Genomic DNA, 20256 nt, shown 5'->3' with positions numbered 1-20256 from the left:
GACACCCAAACAAAATTCTTATACTTACCTTCATATCACCTTATATTCCCTGCTTTGAATATAGCAAGGCACCAATTAAGTAGGAACTGTGTGGTTCTCCTAGAACAGTTTGTAGGACTTGGGCTCATATGCACGAAGGGAAGGAAGTGCCATGGCTGTTACTGGCCACTAGAGGCTCTCAGGGCTGGGCAGGGTACGGGGGCTGTGTATATGTGATCTCCCACTACCCCCCACCTGGCCAGAGCTAAAATAATAAAATGCTGAGCTCACTGTTCCCCCACCCTCTTCCCCGGCACTGGGCTCCTCCTGCTGCTGAGACAGTGCTCCAGTAGCACTGACAAACCGACAGAAGGGGAGGTGAGAAGGGAAGTGGCCACCAGGACTGGTAGGTGGGGAAGGCAGGGGGCTTATGGATCAGAGCTCGGTGGGAGATGGGAGGTGAGGGGTGGCTCCTACTGGGAATGATATGAAGCGTGTTTCTGTTCTTGGTGTATGTTTCTGCCACTGTCCTATCCCTTAACTGTAGTTTACATTGTCAGTGCAAGTATCTCACACACTTTGTGGATCTTTCATATTTGGCATGGTGTGTATGTGTAGCTTGTGTGTATTTTCTATAATGTAAAAGATTGGACAAGTTTAATCTTCCTGCTGTATTTAGAGAAACTTTATTGCATGTGGAGAAGGCATTTCCTACCCATTGGTCCGGTGTCACCTTCCCATCCAAAGCCAGGGACAAATTATGGGAACTCAGTCCCTTCTGAGAGCGTACCACCCTTCCCCCAACCTGGAAGTCCCCCAGCTCCTCTGAGCCTTTGCTTTCCCTTGGGCTTTAGTTTTAGCAAACATAGAAAGTGAAATCTTGATTCTCCCACAATAAAAGAGGAAATGAGGATAGGGTAAGAAAACTGCCTCTTTTCTCCCCGCTTCCCTTGCTTCCTTAAACCAGTATAGGAAAAAGACGATTATGGGGAAGAGAGGAGGAATTTCCCTGAAGCTCTCTGTATGCCCCCCTTCCTTTCAATAGGAACTGGGCATGGGGCCAGCTGTTGGCAGGGGCCCTGGCAGCTGTGCTTGGGCAAGAGGCACCGACCGCCGAGGTCAGAGGGGAGGGTGCTGCCAGGATTTCTCTGTAATACAATGGGCAGGCAAATCCAGCTTGGATGTCTGGGATCCCCAACCAGTGGTTGAAGCTGGGGAAGCAGGAAGAAGGAAGCTCTGGTTCTAACTAAACAACCTAACCTTCCCCCATACTCCCATGCCTGACTAGATTTCTAACTGCCAAGGCATCTAGTTCACTGTTCTGCCCCCTGGCCGGTCTGTGTCCTGCTGTGTCTGTGTGCACATTTCCATTATCCAGTCACTTTCCCCATGTTCCCCAGGCTCCGTGAGTGCCACACAGTGGGGAGGGGGTGGGGTCCATCATGTCATCATATCAGAAGGAACTGGAGAAATACAGAGACATAGATGAAGATGAGATCCTAAGGACCTTGAGCCCTGAGGAGCTAGAGCAGCTGGACTGCGAGCTACAGGAGATGGACCCCGAGGTAGGGAGCTGGGAGCAGTCTCCAGGCATTTGAGAAGGGGGAGGGGCCCTGGGTGGCTGAGATCCAGGCTGCCTACAGGGCTTGGAGTCCCAAGGGGGCCAAGGAAAAGGGGTCTGCAGATGTTTTAGGGAGCCCTGGAAGGTGCCCCAGATCAGAGGTCCAACTTGCTCCCCAAAACTTACCCCTCAGAACATGCTCCTGCCAGCTGGACTAAGGCAACGTGACCAGACAAAGAAGAGTCCAACAGGGCCGCTGGACCGGGATGCCCTTTTGCAGTACCTGGAGCAGCAGGCACTCGAGGTCAAAGAGCGGGACGACTTGGTGCCCTTCACAGGGGAGAAAAAGGGTATGGAGACCCTCGCGACCATGCCTACCAAAACCCAAATGGTTGTCTCTCAACTGTACTCCCCCCTCCAGCCTCCCTCTCGCCTTCCAGCTCCTAGCTGCCCAGGGACTCGGCCACCCTGAAACCTACATGCCATCTTTCACTTCTCCAACTTTTAGAAGAGATCAGGGGACTCAGGAGTCCTGATCTGGTAGAGGACTCAAGCTTTACAGTGGCCCCTAGGACCCAGACCTCCACCTCCCGGAGAAGGAAAGGAAGCTGGATACAGGGATCTTAGGAGGAATGCCCTCTACCTGAACCATCCCTCATCTCCCCATCAGGGAAGCCCTATATTCAGCCCAAGAGAGAAATTCCTGTACAGGAGCAGATCACTCTGGAGCCTGAACTGGAAGAGGCACTGGCCAACGCCACAGATGCTGAAATGTGTGATATAGCAGGTGGGCAGCTGTGGAAAGTTGAGGAGGGTGACGACACCAGGGGCGGGGGGTCCTACCCAGGGCATGGGACTCATGAGGAAAGCCTTGGACAGGACATGGATGTTAAAGAAAGCCTCAAGGTCGTGTTTTGTTTTTTTTTTTTTTATGTATTAGTTCATTCATTCTTTAATTTAGTAAGTTCACATCTCAAAGGCAATTTTACAGGGATCATAAAGCAGGTAAGAGTGTCACTAGTCTGGCTGAAAACAGGAGGAAGTGGGACAGACTCCCTCATCCCTTTTTTTGGCACGTTTGGTCTTTCCTTCCTTCCCCCTCTAGGGGTTCCTTAGGAACCCTCCCTTAGCCTGGTCTTAAAGTTTTTTACAAATCACACCTTGAGCAGCTCATGGAAGGGAACTCTGGGACCTAGGGAGAGCGGGAACCTCTTTGGAAGAGTGGGAGAGGTCAGGCTTTAAAACTGCAACAGGGGCAGCCTCAGTGGCTCAGCAGTTTAGCGTCGCCTTCAGCCTGGGGTGTGATCCTGGAGACCGGGGATCGAGTCTCGCATCGGGCTCCCTGCATAGAGCCTGCTTCTCCCTCTGCCTGTGTCTTTGCCTCCCTCCCTCTCTCTCTGTGCATCTCTCATGAATAAATAAATAAAATCTTAAAAAAAAAAAAACTTCAACAGATTCAGAATGAGGAAGGGGTACTGGAAACAAACCCCTTCTCATTCCCTGTCCCCCCCTACTTGCTCTCTCCAGCAATTCTGGGCATGTACACACTGATGAGCAACAAGCAATACTATGACGCCATCTGCAGTGGAGAAATCTGCAACACAGAAGGCATTAGCAGTGAGTGTGTCTGGGGGCACAGCACCCACGACTTTTGGCAGCCACTCCCAAGGTCTGCGGGAAGGTAGCAAAGGGTAAAACAGGGTGATCACGGAGAGGATGTGGTGCATGAATAATAAGAGAACCTATGAGGAGGAGACTGTGGGGGACAGGCTGGGGTTTCCTTCTGGCCCTCACCCACCAGGTGTGGTACAGCCTGACAAGTATAAGCCAGTGCCAGATGAGCCCCCAAATCCTACAAACATTGAGGAGATCCTGAAGAGTGTTCGAAACAATGACAAGGAGCTGGAGGAAGTTAACCTCAATAACATACAGGTATCTGACCCCCCCACACCCATCCTCCAAATACTAAATGCCCATTTAACTATGTGAGTCCCAGATATGTGAGTCCCTTAGCCTGCCATTTCCTCTTCCCCTCTGTCAGGACATCCCAATACCCATGCTAACTGAGTTATGTGAGGCCATGAAGAAAAATACCTACGTCCGGAGCTTCAGTCTTGTGGCCACAAGGAGTGGGGACCCCATTGCCAATGTAAGGCAACTTGAAATCCCTAGTCCTCTCCCCATACTTTACCATGCACCCCTGCCAGGGCTGTCATAAGGGTTTGTGCTGGGGATGCTTTTCCTATCAATGTTCTCTTAGGGTAGCCTACGCCCAGTCCTATGGCTCATCACTCTGAAATCTTCTGATCACCTTCTCAGAGAGCCATGGCCCTCTCTACCACCCCACCAACTTCACTGCATGCCTACCCTCCCCGCTTCCCCTACTACCTGTGCTCCCTTCCATCTCCCTGAGCCCCACCTACAGCTCCTCAAGGACTCTTCTCAAAGAGCTGTGTTTCCCTCTTGCTCCTGTTCTTTCTCTCCTCAGTCATCTGTGAAACTATCCCCTAATCCTAACCCAAGTCCCTACTACCCAGGCGGTGGCTGACATGTTGCGTGAGAATCGTAGCCTCCAGAGCCTGAACATTGAATCCAACTTCATTAGCAGCACAGGGCTCATGGCTGTGCTGAAGGCAGTTCGGGAAAATGCCACACTCACTGAGCTGCGTGTAGACAACCAGGTCAGCATTACCTTCCTCTGGTCTTTGCATTCAGGTAATACTCACTGAATCTCTTTTCTGGAGCAGCCCTTGGGTCAGGATCTCATCTAATTTTGTCTGAATTCTCCTCTTCATGGTCTCTATGAAGGGAGCCAAGTCAGCACTTCTCATCACCCACTCTGATGAAACAAGCTTCTTTGACCTCCCAAAGGGTTGGTGGTGTGGGACAATGAACCAGGCAGAGAGCGTGGCTGACAGGTCTCATCTCTCCTTCCCCCAGCGCCAGTGGCCTGGTGATGCAGTGGAGATGGAGATGGCCACCGTTCTCGAACAGTGTCCCTCCATTGTCCGCTTTGGCTACCACTTTACACAGCAGGGGCCACGAGCTCGGGCAGCCCAGGCCATGACCCGGAACAATGAACTACGTGAGTAAATACAAACTTGTTGTGTGGCGGAAAGGGCAAATAGGTAGTGAATCTGAAAGCTTAGTGACTAATGGCCTGTGGGCTGCCAAAGCAGTATTCACATGAGAAGTTTAAACCCTGTGAGAAAGTAGAAAAGTCTCCTGCCCCAAATTATACCTGCAGAAAGGTGGAAAAGAAGCCAGACATACCTGTTTGTGGGCATGGCATTTTTACTTGCCATGTGGGGTGGGTATGCTTGCTGGCCTAAGGCATTACCTCTTTGAGTCTGGCCAAGGAACTGGAAAGGGGAAGATGAGTACCTTTGCAGGAAGCAAAGAGATAAAACAAAGACTTGTGTTTCCTCTTTCCTGTTATAGGCCGCCAGCAAAAAAAGAGATAACGCTACCTTTTCCCTTTACCAACTAGAGCTGGGAGCCCTGAATACCTAAATCCTTCTCTCTCCCCTTTCCTGTAAATAAAGGCCCTTCTGTCCACTCTGCCTGCCTCCCTCTTTCCTCGGGCTTTGGGGTGGGAATCTTGGCGCTAACCCCCAAGGGTTACTGCCAGTTCATCAGGGGATTATTTATACTCTGGGGATCAGCAGGCAGGGAGGTTCAAGTTACTAGGCAGAGGTGGGGCAGCTCCCTCCCTTGGTGTTCCCTGTGGCCCTGCCAATGCAGTTAGTCCCTTCTGCTCTCACAGGGTACCTACTACCCCAGCCCTCTTTTCAGATACGGGTAGGGCCCCTGGTGTCTAACTACAACTTCATGTGATCTGAAGGAGGAAAGAACTTTGAGTGAAGGTGGGGAAGAAGGCAGACAACAAAAAAAAAAAAAAAAAAAAAAAAGAAGGCAGACAACATGAAGGGCAAAGACCTCCTTCTGACAGACTTATTAATAGGGCATTGGGCTGCATGCAGCTGACGCTTGGCAGTACTTTGGTTGAAGGTGGGGGAGGGGTCAGAAGTATGGGGAGCTGTGTACATTTCAGGGAAGAATGGGCCTGGCTGTCCTGAAATGGGGGACACCTGAAATGGGTGGCTTGGTTGGTTAATCAGAGTTTGACTCTTGATCTCAGCTCAGGTCTTGATCTCAGGGTCATGAGTTCAAGCTCTACATTGGGCTCCACATTGGGTGTGTAGCCTACTTAAAAAAAAAAAAAAAAATCCACCAGTGAAATCCTGAAATGGGGCAAGGAAGTAGACTTGAAGAAAGTTAGACTCCTGGAGCCTGCTGAAATTTATTTGTGAACTGAGGGGGAAAAGAGGGTATCAGTCTAAGGAAAGGTCAGGAGGTTCCTCTTCATCAGAGTCAAACTCAACATTCTCATCTTTTACCCATCGACCTTGTCCATCTGGGATCCATCCAGAGCTGCAAATAACAGAAAATAGAATAAATCAGGAAAAGAGGTTTAAGAAGTTAATGGGGATAAGAGAAAAACAATTGAGAAGGATTGAAATAAGAAAACTCAGAAAGAAAAGAGAAAACTTGAAGAAAGTGATTCTGCATACAAACCTTCGAAGGGTGAGGTAATGATCCAGGGCTCGTTTCCTCGTGGGGCTCATGGGCACAGGGGATGAGACAGTTGCTGACTCCTTGGCCTGTGGGCCAGCTCCAGGCATGGGTTCCTTAGTGATCTTCCCACTCTCAGGCTCAACCTCTGGGGGTGGTAAAGGGGGATGGGAGACAGAGGGACGAGGGGTTTCTGGTCTAGGTAGAGAAGAATCAACGTCTATAAAAGTAGTAAAGGAAAAAGGCCAATTCTCCTATGACTCCCAATCCCTTACAGAAGTGTTTCCTAAACTGTGTTCCTCAAGATATTAGTAAATGTCTTGCATAAAAAAAAGAATTTTGGAATCATATGAATTTTTAAAAGGCTAGTATAACATTTTGAGGGTTTTTTTTTTTTAATCTTTAGACTTTGTAGAGCCCTTCGAATATATTAATATTACTACTCTTCAAGTAGGATCACAAAGTGCCATTTCCTGGGGCACCTGGGTGACTCAGTGGTTGAGTGTCTGCCTTCGGCTCAGGTCATGATCCCGGGGTCCTGGGATTGAATCCTGCATTGGGCTCTCCACAGGGAGCCTGCTTCTCCCTCTGCCTATGTCTCTGCCTCTCTCTGTCTCTCATGAATAAATCAGTAAAATCTTTAGAACAAAAACCAAAGTGCCGTTTCCTAAACTTAAAAAAAAAAAAAAAAAGCAACATTCTCTTTTTTTTCTGAAATATCAGTAAACATCTCTGGAGTATTAATATTCCTGAGAATACAATTTGTAATACCTTTATCTTAGAGCCATCTATCTCCTCTGACCCGCCCTACCTCTGGCTTTCCCACCCCACAGACCTGTGCTTCCTGCGGCAGCAACTGTTATAGTGAGGAGCTCTGTGCAGAGCACTCTGGGTGGTAAGTCGGGTCTGCGTTAACAGAGGAGCCTGGTGTGGAGATGGGAAACACAGTCAGTGTCTTCAGAGCTAGAAAGAAGTCGAAGCCCTTCAAGCCTAAGATGTGCAGCAGGCCCACCCAAAACACACCCTCCCCTCCCTGATTACCTACCTCAGCCTTGATCTCTGACTGCCTCAATTCATTCTGCTGTCTTGGATTCTGCTCCATTCCCTTTACTGGCTGCTTCTTGCCATAGAAAAGCTGCAGGCCTGAAGGTAGAGGGGAAGAGAATTAAAAACAAAACCGCAAGAGTGATCTGCAGAGATTTGTCTTCCCTCACTTACTGGACAGATGTTTCTTGCCTGCACGGTGGGCAGTCAGCATGGCCAGGGTGTCCAGTACAGGTCGGTGGGGACAGATAGCACAAGCGAAGCTGGAGAGGAGGGTAGAAGATATTCGGTGCCAGGTGAGTGGGGTCTGGTTCCACCTGGACCTAGCAACCCTTTCCAAAACCAAACTCTAGGGTCTCCCAATTTCCACCACCCACATCCCTGTCCCTCATCCCCCATCAGAAAATCCTAGATACTCCCGCTCCCCCCTTGATAACAAAATTATACGAAGCCTATAACCGCAGCACCCTCGGGCTTGATCACCCCTCGCCCTCACCGTCCATCCCGTAGCATGAGCGCTTCATCCTCTGGGATATAACTGGCCAGCAGGTCCCCGACTCTCCGTTTCTGCAGGGGGTAGCCGGACGGGACCAGTGGGAGAGGAGGGAGGGGTCAAAGATTGAAAGGCAAAAAGGACCATGAGAACAGAGATCACTGGGCGAAGAAGGGGTCACTACCCAGCTCTGGTCGCGCCGGCCCCGCAGCTGTTGCCAGAGCAACAAAACAGCTCCTTCACGGGGCAGTGAAACTGTTCCCGATGCTCCCCTCTCGCGCTTACTTTGAGCACATTGAGTTGACTCGAATCATCCCCTTCCCTCTTGAAAGACATTACGACTGAGCTCCAGAAGCGAACAATTCTCCCGAGCCGCCTCGGCCACTCCTCTCAGGCCACCGTAGCGAGAGTAAGGCGTCTTCTCCCGTCGGGTTTCTTTCCGGTTGGCCTCCTTACTTCCCTAGATGCACAGCGCTCGCGGAAAGCCCGCCCACAGCCTGCGGAGCCGACCGCACTGCCCACGCGACCCGGCGACCCCGCAGGCGCGGGGCGTTTTGGGAAATGAAGTCTTTTTTTCAAAGGGCTTGCCACCCAGCTGGCTCCCGGCCCTTGCATCTTGGCTGATTCGAGGCGTCTGGGGAGACAAGAACTTAAATGTGGAGACCGACGTTGAGGCCGTGACGGATTTGCTGAGGAGCGGGCCTTGGAAGATCTCTGAGTGGAACGTGTAGTACAAACTCTCGCGGTCCTCACGCGCCTCCCTGGCCGCCGACAGCCCACCAGGAGGGGGCTGGATTTATTCCTGACACAAGCCGACCAACCCGGGACGAGGCGGGGCCGGGGTGTGAAGGGAACCTGGGAGGCGGAGGCTGCCTGACCTGGGGGAGAGGGGCGAGCTGAGCGGAGTGTGGAGGGTAACTACGGTTCAAAGGTCAGAGTTCATAGTGGTGGGAGGGTTGAAAGTCAGCGGGGTGCTAATAAGGAGAGACTCTGGTAGGGACTGGATCCTCGGGATACAGATTCGTGGGAAGGCGCCTGGGAAGCGGGACAAACGAGAGCCGCGGGGGCGCGAAGTGCCGGGGCAGACGGGGGTTTGTGAGAGGAGACGGGGGAAAGGAACCCCCTGGATAGACGTCCCTCGCCCCCAGCCCCGTGGCTGTCGGCACTTAGCCAGGCCTCCCTCACTTGCAACCCCAGCTGCCGGCGGGGTGAGGAGATGGCTTCGTCCTCTAGACAGGCCCCCCTCGGGGGGTCAGGACTGCTACAGGGGAGCCGGGCTCGTTCTTACGGAAGCCTGGTGCAGTCAGCCTGCTCCCCGGTGAGGGAAAGACGCCTGGAGCATCAGCTGGCCCCCGGAGACACCCTGGCTGGACTCGCACTGAAATACGGGGTGACGGTGAGTCTTCCATGGTAGGGATGCAGACAACCACTCAGAAGAGATTATTCCTCATTAGAATGTAATGACCCGGCTAGGCAACTTCCCCTGAAATTTCCTAATTGTGTTGTGGTCTGACCCACCTTTATCTTTTTGTTCTCCCATCTCAGTGTTGCCTTGTCTGGTTGGGACAGACCCTGTGCCACTATCCGGGTGGAGAGGAGCTGCTTCTATTTATGCCAGTCTCTATTCTAGAGGTTTTACATACATTGGCCCATTTGGTTCTCCCATCCCCGTCAAGCATACGTTTGTTTACAGATGAAGAAACAGACTTAGATTGGTTAACCAATTTGACCAAGGTCAAATAACCAATGAGCATTAGAGTGGGAATTCAAACAGATCTGACTCCAAAGCTCGTAATATTAACCACATGGAAACTTTTTAATTGCAAGTGATTAAACATTTACAGCAAACAGTGGAGAGTTGGTTTCTAAGGTTCTTTGTGAGACCAGTGCTCTAACCACTCTAGATCTAAGTTGTTGGGTTTTTTTTTTTTTTCCCCAAAGATTTATGTATTTATTTTTGGAAGAGGGGGAAGGAGAGGGGAAGAAGGTGGGGAAAATCCCAAGCAGACTGGCAGGCAAGCATGGAGCCCCACATCCATCCCAGGACCTTAGCTGAATTCAAGAGTCTGTTGCTTAATCAACTAAGCCACCCTAGTTCTAAGTTTTTAAAGTCTGTCTCTTCTAGTTCTTTTTTACTCCTCAGTGCTCTGCCTTCTTTCCGTAGGGTGGCCTCCATGGTGCAAAACAGATACTCTTAATCAACTAAGCCACCCTAGTTCTAAGTTTTTAAAGTCTGTCTCTTCTAGTTCTTTTTTACTCCTCAGTGCTCTACCTTCTTTCCGTAGGGTGGCCTCTATGGTGCGAAAAAGATACTCTACACCAGGCATTTCAGGCTGTGCATGGGGTATATTTGATAGCTGTAAAAAATACATTGCATTGAAACTGATTAATTTTTTCCCATATCCTGTCAAATTTAGCCAACATTTATTTTTATTTTTTATTTTTTTAATTTTATTTTTAAGATTTTATTTATTCCTGAGACACCGAGAGAGAGGCAGAGACATATGCAGAGGGAGAAGCAGGCTCCCTGCCAGGAGCCTGGTGTGGGACTCCATCCCGGGACCCCAGGATCACACCTTGAGCCAAAGGCAGACACTCAGCCACTGAGCCACCCAGGCATCCCTCTTTTTATTTTTAAGTTATTTTTTTAACCGACATTTTTAAAAAGATTTACTTATGTATTTATTATTTTAGATCACAGGGTGAGGAGGGGCAGAGGCAGAGAGAGAGGGAGAGTGAATGTCAAGCAGACTCCCTGCTAAGTGCAGAGCCAGATGCTGGGCTCTATCTCACCACCCTGAGATCATGACCTGAGCAGAGAGCAAGAGTCAGATGCTCAACCCACTGAGCCATCCAGGCATCCTTAGCTAACATTTCTGTGCATGGTATGTTTAAGCACTGTTGTAACCAGACCAAGAGATCAAAACATAAATAAAATGTGTAATTGTTGCCCTCATATAATTTGCAGTCTAGTGAGAAATGTAAGGGGGAAACAGGTAATGATTGCAGGTGAGTTTGTAGAGGTATTAACAAAGGGTGGGAAATCAGAAAAGATTCATTTATATTTGGAAAGGGACGAGGACAGACGTAAGTGTAGATTTTAAGGGAATTTTAAGGGGCCTTGAAAGACTTAGAAGTTCCTTTCTATAGCTCCTCCACAAACCTATACTCCTGTTGTTTATACCTTGTATGTGTTTGTCTTTCCAATAACCTGTATTTTTCTTAAGGGACAGAACTATTTTCTTTCCGTTTTATATCTCTGGAGTCTGGCAGAATCCCAGCACACAGAAGCTAATAGATGTTTTTTGAATGAATGAAAACATGGCTAAGATTTCCACAGATGGAGATTGGGAGGATAGGAAAGTGAACACTGCAAGTAGAGGCCATGGCCTAAACAAAGGAAGTGGATATGAAGGTGTTGAGCACTCCCTCCATCCCAGCTGAGTGCCTGCATATGTCCCTTCACCTGGCTGGGGCCTCAGTTTCCTTACATTTGTAAAATGAGAAAGAGGTATTAAATAATGATAATTACCGGAGTTATTACCTATCCGCATCAGGCTCCCTGCATGGAGCCTGCTTCTCCCTCTGCCTGTGTCTCTGCTTCTCTATCTCTGTGCCTCTCATGAATAAATAAATACAATCTTAAAAAAAAAAAAGATTAAAGATAATAAGGAAAGCGAGGGTTAGGGAGATAACGTGCTACAGACTACAAGTCTACTTAATAGAGTTAACTAGTCTATTAAATCAAGCTGGGATTCAGACCAGGTTGTCTCATTCTAAAATCATCCCTTTGAACTATTCTTTCTCTCTCTCTTTTTTTTTTAACTGTTCTCTTTAACTAGATTCTTTTTAAAAAAAAATATTTTATTTATTTATTCATAGAGACAGAGAGAGAGAGGCAGAGACACAGGCAGAGGGAGAAGCAGGCTCCACGCAGAGAGCCCGACGTGGGACTCCATCCAGGGTCTCCAGGATCACGTCCTGGGCTGCAGGCGGCGCTAAACTGCTGCGCCACCGGGGCTACCCTCTTTAACTAGATTCTAATGGCCTTTCTAGCTCAGCAGACTGGCTCAGCAGCCTAGGACTCCTCTGGGGTTTGGCTTTGGTTACATCCTTTTTAAAGGTGGAATGATGTTGCCTTATATGGTACTTCTAGGAAATGAAAGCACCAAAAGATTCACAGTATTCATAGCATCTTGGAGTTAGGGACCTAGATATTATCTAGGCAAAATGAAATTAATAGTATCAAGTGCTTTGCAAAATAAAGCTGCAAAACTGCGAGCCAATTTTAACTTTTTTTTAACAATATGTTGAGATTAATCCAGTTTTATTTTAACGCAGTATAGCATAAGATTTTTACTAATATACTACATTTGCAGTTTCTATATTTTGTTATCTAGTTGATTTGCTCATAAAGCATTAATGAACCTCTGCTCTGTGCCAAGTTTGTGTGATGCTGAGAAGGGCCTTAGGATACAGGAACAGCATCCCTGCCCTCAAAGAACTCAGAGTTTGGGCAAGACAAATATGCAAAAGGGTGAATAACAATATAACAGAGTAGGTATTATAGGGCACTATTTACAGTATACCTTGGGAGCCCTGGAGAAGGTTAACACAAAGGGAGTTATATTTGATGAGAAGAAGTTTTCCCAGCAGAGAAGACAGTGGAGAAGTATTTCAGGTAGATAAAGACACAAAAGTGTGAAAGATCATAAAATGTTTGGGGAAAAAATGAAAAGTTCAGGATAGCAAGATATATATATAGATGGCAGAAGATGAGAGATGAGGTTAGACATCTTATGGGGGTAGATTGAGAACCCTTGAACGCTAATTTGACTTTTATCTCTGAGCCAATGGGGAGCCATAGGAGGTTAATAAGCAGGGTAGCAGGTTGATCAGATTAAGTTTTTTTAGAAAGATAGCTGTTGACCAGGGTGGAGATACATAGAAATGGAGAGAGGAAGACCAGTTAAAAAGACTGTTATAGGGGTAAGCCCTGGTGGTCCAGCGGTTTGGCGCCGCCTTCAGCCCAGGGCGTGATCCTGGAGACCTGAGATCAAGTCCCACATTGGGCTTCCTGCATGGAGCCTGCTTCTCCCTCTGCCTGTGTCTCTGCCTCTCTCTGTGTGTCTCTCATGAATAAAAATAAATAAAATAAAATAAAATATATAAAATAAAAAATATAAAATAAAATAAATAAAAATAAATAAAATAAAATAAAATGACTGTTATAATACCCAGAGGAGAAGTAGTAAGAATATGTTCTAAGGTGCTGGCAGGCAACGTGAAGGTCAGACCAGATGGGAGAGAGATTTTTGCAATACTTTTGTTGATCAGTGTGGTATGGTTGGTCAAAGAAAAGAATGAGTTAAGGTTGGCATATTTCTACCTTGGGTTGCAAGTGGATGGTAATGCCAGTCACTATGTTCAGTGATGAATAAATAGGCACTAAATAAATATTTGGTCAATGAAATTATTAGTGTGAAAAGCATCCCCAGAAGGAGTGAAAAGGCCCAGAATTCCATTTCTAGCTTTGTCATTAACCTGCTGGGTCATCTTACACAAGTAACTTCTCTGAGCCTCAATTCCTTCTTCTTTAACAGAAGTTCTGAAAGTGAGGTCTAGGGATCCCTAGGAGTACCTGAGACTCTTCAGGAATCTACAAGTCAAAATCATTGTCACAGTAATGATAACAAGGCTTTGTCTTTTTCATCCTCATGAGTGTACTGTATTTTCCAGAAGTTGTATGACATGTAATATTACAGCCCATTGAATGTAGAGGCAGATAGATGAATCTTCTGTGGTCTTCTGTTAAGTCAGATGTTAAAGTAACTTGCAAAAAAAAATGTAAAACAGTGCCTCTCTTTTTGATCCATTTGTTATTTTAGAAAATAGTTATTTTTCCTTAAAATATTTGTTAACATGTAATGTTTATTTGTTTTTTTAAGATTTATATATTTGGAAGAGAGAGTAAGAGTGAGCACAGGATAGGGGAGAGGCAGAGGGAGATGAAGAGAGAATCTCCAGCAGACTCCCCACTGAGCAAGGAGCCTGACCCTAGGGCTCAATTCTACAGCCCTGAGATCATGACCTGAGCTGAAATCAAGAGTCAGATGCTTAACTGACTGAACCACCCAGGGGCCCCAGTAATGGGTTATTTTAAAATAAATACATTTTTTTCATATTTTTTCAGTTTTAATTTATAATACTTTAAATGTTGATAGCTATAATCTACATTTGAGGAAAGCTTTTTTCCTCAGTAGTTTCTGATAACATAAAGGGACCCTAACACCAGAAAGTATGGAACCCACTGATCAATAAAAGAGGAATACTGTCAACCCTTTGTATTTTAGCTTGGTTGTGATATGGATGGATAGGACTCTGTACAATCACTTTAAAAGGCATGAGATGCTAAACAGAAGATTGATCATTATTACTATCATTAATTGCGGTGACTTTTTTTTAAAGATGGAACAGATTAAGCGTGCAAACCGCCTTTATACTAATGACTCCATCTTCTTGAAGAAAACCCTCTACATCCCCATCCTGACAGAGCCCAGAGACCTGTTCAATGGTTTGGATTCTGAGGAAGAGAAGAATGGAGAGGAAGAGGTACAGTCAAGGAACGATGAAGTTCGGCCACACTCGGCTGACAGGAAGAAACAGGAGCCAGGCTCAGAACATGCTAATGGCGAAGTCCTTCCCACACCTGGCCGGGAACCCCCAACTCCCATCCATGACCTCTCTGCCTCAGATTTCCTTAAGAAGCTTGATTCACAGATCAGCCTGTCAAAGAAGGCTGCTGCCCAGAAGCTGAGAAAGGGAGAAAGTGGGTGAGTCTTGAATGGTTCATTTTAAGCCCTTCCACAGACTTCTCCATTCTTGTAGCCTTAGCTGACCAGGCACACAAGTAAGAGCTCAGTGTCAGCAGAAGCAAGGTAAAGCCTTTTGCCCAGGTGGCCCTAGGACAGCAACAGAGCCAGTGGCTGCTGGGATGGGTAGAGCAGCAGAAAATGGTTCTTTGTGCTCACTGGAGTAGAGGAGATGAGCGCTAATGATCCACGAAGGAGCATTCGGGTTAGAACTTAGCGAGAGGGTGACAAGACTCCACCTCAGAGCAAGCTGCTCATGTCTATTAGAAGGGGAGGATAGGGCAGCCCTAGTGGCTCAGTGGTTTAACGCCGGCCTTCGGCCCAGGGCGCGGTCCTGGAGACCCAGGATCGAGTCCCACGTCAGGCTCCCTGCATGGAGCCTGCTTCTCCCTCTGCCTGCGTCTCTGCCTCTCTCTCGCTCTCTCTGTATCTCTCATGAATAAATAAATACAATCTTTAAAAAAAGCGGGGGGGGAAGATAGCTTGCTCTGTACCCCTTCACTGGGCCCTTTCTCGGTTCTTGCCCTGATCTGTCATTTTGCCCCCTTTCCTCACCTGCAGGATACCTGGGGAGGAGTCAGGCCTTCACCTGAGCTCCCCTAGGATGCAGCAGCGAGCAGTACTAGGTCCGGTGCCACTCACCCGAACCTCTCGGACCCGGACACTTCGAGACCAGGAGGATGAAATCTTCAAACTCTGATGTCCCCGAAACTGATGGAGAGAAGCAAGATGTTGAAGGAGCAACTTGAGGGGGAGAGGAGCCTGAGGTGAGGCTCAAGAACACAGCTTCCCAGCCCACCTTCCTCCCTCCTGCCATCTTCCCAGCCTCCTATTGATCTAGAATTCCCTCGCCTGGGGCAGCTTTCCTGGGGACAGAGAACAGAACCCTCCTCAGTTTTGGGACTGAATCTAGAGTTGTCCTTTAGATTCAGAAGGCTCTTTTTACATCCATGCTGCCTTTCCTATCCCTTTACCATTCCTCGGCCTTAGAGCAGGGAGGCAAGGACTCCCCCCAGCCCTCAGCCTCCGCCCCATTTCTGACTATGTTACCTAATTTATTTGGTGCTATATTGAAGTAGTATTTATTTGCTATATCTTATTGTTTTCCTCTTGTAACTGAAAAATGGGATTTCTGTAAGTCTGGGGTGGGGGGAATCCAGGAACAGCAAGCCAGTGACTGCTAGTTCCTCACATTCCCCACCTTCTTAGACAAGCACGTTACTCAAGATGGGGCAATCAGTGATCTAGCCCTTCTGCAGAGAATGGCAGACCGTGCTGGGCCTTTCCCCCAACCTCCAAGTAAAGGATTTGGACTCAGTTTTGACTAACAGTTCACTCTAACTTTTTTATAACTCTTGCTCTGAATAAAAAGCAGCAATGTAGGGACCGGAACTCTCCATGCCACCAGTTCACCCTTCTAACCTGCTCCTCTCTTCAGCCCATGTGAGGCTAAGGGATGAAAGAAGAATTGCCTTGGAGTGTGAAGAGGACAGTTTGGGGGGAGCCTTTTTGTTGTGGGAGTTTCTTTGTCACACTCCTTCCCCACCAGACCCTTTTGATCTATGCCTTGCTCCCCCACTGCATATTTATTTGCAACTTGTAGCACTGATCTGCGGTACAGTTTTTTGTTTTTGTTTTTGTTTTTGTTTTAGTTTCTTAACTAGAAGTAGGCAAGGGAACCCTAATGATACTTGGAACTATGTCTCAGTCTCCTGTGGAAATGGTGAGAAGTAAGATAAGTGGTGTTTATATATCTCTTGCCTCTGTGATGGTCAGAAGGTATAAGAAGCTGGAGAGATTAAACGTTGAGCCCTGTGCATGTTTTAGTAGTTTTATTTCCCCTATGAGAATTTCCCCTGCCCTGGCCCTTTCTTCCTGTGCTCTGGGGCAGAGCCTCTGGCATCTGTCCAGGCTCTGCCTGGAGCTGGAGGTCTAGAATGGCTCCAAAGGGCCCCCATACCCCCTTTCGTCTCTAGTGTCCCCTGAAGGGTTAGTTGGGCTATGCCCTCTTCCCTGGTCCTCAAGGGAGGGGCTTCCCTGCTTCGAATGTCCCTGATGGGGGAAGTAGAGATCCAAGTTTCACTTCGTCTTTTTCAGGCAGCTTTGTTTCCTGTCCTGGGGCTGGAGTCGGAGAGAGGCCTCAACCCCCGGCTCTGCCTCTTCTCCACCAGTAGTTTGGGGGTGGGGTGGTCTCAGAGGATTGAAAAGCATTAGTGCTGATGAGCAGGGTTAGAAGGCCTGTTGGCTGTCGTTTTCTCAGTCTGCCGTTTGGCCGAGGTAGAATGTGCTGGGCCCGGGCCTCAGAGCTTCCCCTCGTCCAGCAGCTTCCTGAGCCCATCGCAGATCTTGCTGCGGTGCTGAGCGAAGTCAGGCCCATAGAGGGCCGTGAGTAGGCCCGCATCAGAGAAGTGATCGAACACGCGACGGATGCGGCCATGTGACTTGGGCGTGAGGTGGTGCTCCACCAGCTCCAGCAGCATATCCCTGCACTCAGTCAGCAGGCCGGCCAGCACGGCAGCCTCGAAGGTGAAGTCCACCTCGCCAAAGCTGAGCGCGGTCATGGCGCCCTGACGCAGCTTCTGGCGGAAGCGGGCGGCCAGGGCCAGCTCACCGGGGCCAAAGCAGCCACTGCGGTGCAGCACCGCCACCTTCACAGCCACCTTGATCAGGTCCTTGATGACGTGCTGAGCCTGGGGCCGGCTGTGCGTGTACTCTTTGGAAACCCGGTAGAGTTCATCCAGCACCTCGCTACTTGTCTCATCGATGAAGAGATGAGCCACAGACCGACCTGCCATCTTACTCAGCAGCTTCTTCTCAGCCTGCAGTGCCAGGCTCTTTGAGCTGAAGGACTCCATAGTTCCTGGGGAAGGGGCGCAAGACGGTATGTGGTCAGTCACTAGAAAGGCCACAGGCTTCCTTAGAGATGAATTTTCCTCCTTTCTCTGGTTTCTCACTGTCCTCTCTCTTTCTCATCTTTTCTCCCCTGGGCACCCTCAGTCCTCTATGCCTTATTCCCATTTCTTTCCCTAGAGTACTGTAGGACATCCTGATCACCACCCTTCCCAGAGGAGCAGTGACAGCTCTGGCTGGAGGTGTGAGATCATACAGGCCACTAGCCCCCATGAGTTAAGTCTTAAGGGGAAGTAGGCTGTTGCTGCGCTACAGTGGAGAAGATGAGGCTTACCTGGCAGATCACTTTCATGGCGACCATTGTGGTCGCCGGCCAGGAACCATACATCTATGAGGTGTGGCTATTACTCTCCTCGTTTTACCGCTGAGCAAACTGAGGCTTGCCTTACATAATTTACCCAAGGCCCGACACAACTGTTTTTCTGAATCCGAAAGTCTGTGTGAGCTGCTGTATTATACTGTCTTTAAGGAAATTAGTGAGATAGGGGTCCCAGGAGTCCTGATAAAAATAGTAACTAACGTTTATTGAGAACATCCATTCCAGGTGCTTTATGGGGATTGTCCCAGTCTTCCCAACCCCTTGTAAGGTAGATGTCCCCATCTTGCAATAAGAACCCTGAAGCTGAGAGAAGTGAAGCAACTTGGCCACAGTCACTAGCAAATGATAAAAACAAGGCTTCGAACTATAAGTCAAAGAAACCTCCTTCCCTGGAATTCTTTCAATGAGTTTGACTTGGGCTAAGGAAGCATGGCAAACCGGGCAGGAGGTACTGGAGGCCCATGGTCTTCTGCTGGGACCAAATCAAGGACCCTCCTGGTGGCACATGACCGCCACATACCCAGGGTTCTCTCCCCTGGTCTCTGCCCGTGCTTCTGGTTGTTTGCTTCTTACTTCCCCTCCACTGCTCTGCAGGATGTGGTTGTGACCGCAGTGAGGAGCAGCCTCACCCTCTCCCCCGAACCAAAACGAGAGTCTGAGGACACCGAGGAGATGGGTACCGTTAGGAGGACGGTCTGCCAGAGCTGTACCGGTCCACTGGGAATCTGGAACTGTGCTTTGCTCTTGGCTTTGCCTTTCTGGACCAGGCTCCGTAGCTGGAAGAGGAGATTGCTCCATGTGAGCCTGCCTTCCTCCTTGGCCTTCCTGTTACCCAGTTGTTCATTGAACCCGCGGTTATCTCACATTTGGTCCGCTGTCCTCTCTCTCCCTGTTTTAGCCTTCCTTTTTCTCTTGTCTGGGTCCTGCCCTGTGGTCCTCCGGCCAGGCTCTCCCTCTGGCCCTTACGTCTATCTCCGTGGCCCCTACGGCGTCCTCACACCTGTCAGTACTCTGTCACGCACCCACATCACCTGCGTGCCTCTGCCCTGCTTTGATATCATCCCAAACCAGGCCCTCCCTTCTGAGGCTGCCTTGCCCCAAGGAAAACTGAGCTGGACCCCTGCTGGGGACCCACGAATTCTGTCAAGTGGGAGTCTCACAACACGGAAGTCTCAGGCTGACAGAATGGAGACTCCTCTCCACCATCACCCCTAAAGCCTGGCCTGCCACTGACGATCCCTCACCTGAGGCGAGTGCTGGGTGCCAATCTTGCCTTCGACGCTCCGTTCTGGGAGAGCTTTCAGAATGGAGAAGCTCCTCAGTGAGAGGCCCTCTGGCTTGGCCCCGCCCCTCAAGCCCCACCTACCAGCTCTGTGCTCTACCTCCGGTTCATCACACTCTCCCTCAGAAGGTCTGTGGCCCAAGTGCGCTCTAGAAATGCAACACGACAGGTTAAAAGGAATAGCAGCACTCTGTAGGAAATAGTCTTGATTTTGTGAGGTTAGGAGGAGGCATTGCACACCCCCTGCTTTTAAATTGTCTGTCTTTTCATTTCCTTATGCCCAGTTCCTTGAGATCATCTTCTTCTATTTTTGTAGTGCTGGGAAGGACGTGAAGTACAAATTGCTGAGGTGGGGGTCAGTGGGGAAAGACTGAAAATTGAATTGAGCTTAGGCTAGAGATGCCTGAGGCAAGCCAACGACTAGCAGATGTGTGTTCCCAGAGTCTCCAGGGAAGGTGGTGCTTGGTGCAGGGGTACCATGAGCATAGGCTTCCAGTGCCTGGCTGGGTAGGGTGGCATGGACTGTTCCCACCCTTAATAATAGAGAGGAAGGAGCTGGGGCCAGGGCAGCCAGACCACGTGTGACCAGCAGATGTCAGCACAGCATTGAACCACTAGAGGAAACAAGCCTACCTGCCAGTGCTTTGTAGCGGCTATGTGGTTGCAGAAGTGAAGGTAAGTTACAGTTTCTGAATGAGGCCAAAACATTTACTATCAAGAATCAGACAGCCTTGGGGTTGGTTAAGCATCTACCTTTGGCTCAGGTCATGATCTCAGGGTCCCTGGGATCGAGTTGCTGCTTAGCAGTGGGTCTGCTTCTCCCTCTCTCTGCCCTTTCCCCTGCTGCCCTGCTCATGCTCAGTTTCTCAAATAAATAAATAAAATCTTTTAAAAAAAAGAATCAGGGCAGCCCGGGTGGCTCAGCGGTTTGGCGCTGCCTTGAGCCCAGGGCCTGATCCTGGAGACCTGGGATCGAGTCCTGCATCGGGCTTCCTGCAGGGAGCCTGCTTCTCCCTCTGCCTGTGTCTCTCTCTCTCTTTGTGTCTTGCGAATAAATAAAATCTTTTAAAAAATAAAAATAAAATAAAAGAATCAGCTTTGTCAGGGAGATAAACTTAAGCATATGTAACTACAATGCAAGTCAAATATTATCATTAACTTAATAGAAATTGGAAGAATAATGAGAGTAAAGAGAAGTTTAGATTACTTAGAAGATAATTT

At 48.7% G+C, this 20256-nt stretch overlaps 4 protein-coding genes across 8 annotated transcripts; 2 read left to right on the top strand and 2 right to left on the bottom strand.

The window, feature by feature from the left end:
* The first annotated feature begins 208 nt into the window (after positions 1–208).
* On the top strand, positions 209–6151 carry TMOD4 (tropomodulin 4). 3 transcript variants are annotated; one of them, XM_038562218.1, is made up of 10 exons: positions 209–357; positions 1380–1544; positions 1734–1890; positions 2211–2327; positions 3068–3157; positions 3342–3472; positions 3582–3689; positions 4078–4221; positions 4481–4625; positions 5973–6151. In XM_038562218.1, the coding sequence occupies exons 2-10, from the start codon at positions 1422–1424 to the stop codon at positions 6134–6136; spliced, it is 1179 nt and encodes a 392-aa protein (XP_038418146.1). In that variant the 5' UTR covers positions 209–357; positions 1380–1421; the 3' UTR covers positions 6137–6151. The 3 variants fall into 3 exon arrangements, with proteins under 3 accessions (XP_038418146.1, XP_038418145.1, XP_038418147.1); XM_038562217.1 differs by having other exon boundaries at positions 226–385; XM_038562219.1 differs by lacking the exon at positions 5973–6151 and adding an exon at positions 4982–5101 and having other exon boundaries at positions 226–385.
* SCNM1 (sodium channel modifier 1) lies at positions 5814–8134 on the bottom strand. Of its 2 annotated transcripts, none has more exons than XM_038562222.1 (7): positions 7938–8134; positions 7656–7726; positions 7352–7422; positions 7161–7258; positions 6951–7039; positions 6119–6313; positions 5814–5974 (listed from the first exon to the last, which is right to left on the bottom strand). In XM_038562222.1, the coding sequence occupies exons 1-7, from the start codon at positions 7986–7988 to the stop codon at positions 5875–5877; spliced, it is 675 nt and encodes a 224-aa protein (XP_038418150.1). In that variant the 5' UTR covers positions 7989–8134; the 3' UTR covers positions 5814–5874. The 2 variants fall into 2 exon arrangements, with proteins under 2 accessions (XP_038418150.1, XP_038418149.1); XM_038562221.1 differs by having other exon boundaries at positions 7334–7422; positions 7938–8132.
* On the top strand, positions 8120–16343 carry LYSMD1 (LysM domain containing 1). Its single transcript, XM_038562223.1, has 3 exons — positions 8120–9048; positions 14121–14485; positions 15086–16343. The coding sequence occupies exons 1-3, from the start codon at positions 8869–8871 to the stop codon at positions 15222–15224; spliced, it is 684 nt and encodes a 227-aa protein (XP_038418151.1). The 5' UTR covers positions 8120–8868; the 3' UTR covers positions 15225–16343.
* TNFAIP8L2 (TNF alpha induced protein 8 like 2) lies at positions 16342–19149 on the bottom strand. 2 transcript variants are annotated; one of them, XM_038562224.1, is made up of 3 exons: positions 18998–19149; positions 18434–18529; positions 16342–17384 (listed from the first exon to the last, which is right to left on the bottom strand). In XM_038562224.1, the coding sequence occupies exon 3, from the start codon at positions 17377–17379 to the stop codon at positions 16825–16827; it is 555 nt and encodes a 184-aa protein (XP_038418152.1). In that variant the 5' UTR covers positions 17380–17384; positions 18434–18529; positions 18998–19149; the 3' UTR covers positions 16342–16824. The 2 variants fall into 2 exon arrangements, with proteins under 2 accessions (XP_038418152.1, XP_038418153.1); XM_038562225.1 differs by lacking the exon at positions 18434–18529 and having other exon boundaries at positions 18998–19135.
* Between the last annotated feature and the right edge of the window lie 1107 nt (positions 19150–20256).

This window comes from Canis lupus, chromosome 17 (assembly GCF_011100685.1).
Source record: "Canis lupus familiaris isolate Mischka breed German Shepherd chromosome 17, alternate assembly UU_Cfam_GSD_1.0, whole genome shotgun sequence".
Taxonomy (NCBI): Eukaryota; Metazoa; Chordata; class Mammalia; order Carnivora; family Canidae; genus Canis; species Canis lupus.
The sequence above is the reverse complement of the archived record's forward strand: the minus strand, read 5'-3'. Positions and strand labels throughout refer to the sequence as shown.

Excerpts from the sequence above, each read along its gene's own strand:
- TMOD4 (XM_038562218.1), top strand. The coding sequence starts at position 1,422 with ATGTCATCATATCAGAAGGAACTGGAGAAATACAGAGACATAGATGAA. Across the intron at positions 1,891-2,210 it reads CTTCACAGGGGAGAAAAAGG|GGAAGCCCTATATTCAGCCC; the intron begins GTATGGAGACCC and ends TCTCCCCATCAG. Across the intron at positions 2,328-3,067 it reads TGAAATGTGTGATATAGCAG|CAATTCTGGGCATGTACACA; the intron begins GTGGGCAGCTGT and ends TGCTCTCTCCAG.
- SCNM1 (XM_038562221.1), bottom strand. The coding sequence starts at position 7,988 with ATGTCTTTCAAGAGGGAAGGGGATGATTCGAGTCAACTCAATGTGCTC. Across the intron at positions 7,423-7,655 it reads CTCATGCTACGGGATGGACG|CTTCGCTTGTGCTATCTGTC; the intron begins GTGAGGGCGAGG and ends CCTCCTCTCCAG. Across the intron at positions 5,975-6,118 it reads CATTACCTCACCCTTCGAAG|CTCTGGATGGATCCCAGATG; the intron begins GTTTGTATGCAG and ends TGTTATTTGCAG.
- LYSMD1 (XM_038562223.1), top strand. The coding sequence starts at position 8,869 with ATGGCTTCGTCCTCTAGACAGGCCCCCCTCGGGGGGTCAGGACTGCTA. Across the intron at positions 9,049-14,120 it reads CACTGAAATACGGGGTGACG|ATGGAACAGATTAAGCGTGC; the intron begins GTGAGTCTTCCA and ends TTTTTTTTAAAG. Across the intron at positions 14,486-15,085 it reads CTGAGAAAGGGAGAAAGTGG|GATACCTGGGGAGGAGTCAG; the intron begins GTGAGTCTTGAA and ends CCTCACCTGCAG.
- TNFAIP8L2 (XM_038562224.1), bottom strand. The coding sequence starts at position 17,379 with ATGGAGTCCTTCAGCTCAAAGAGCCTGGCACTGCAGGCTGAGAAGAAG.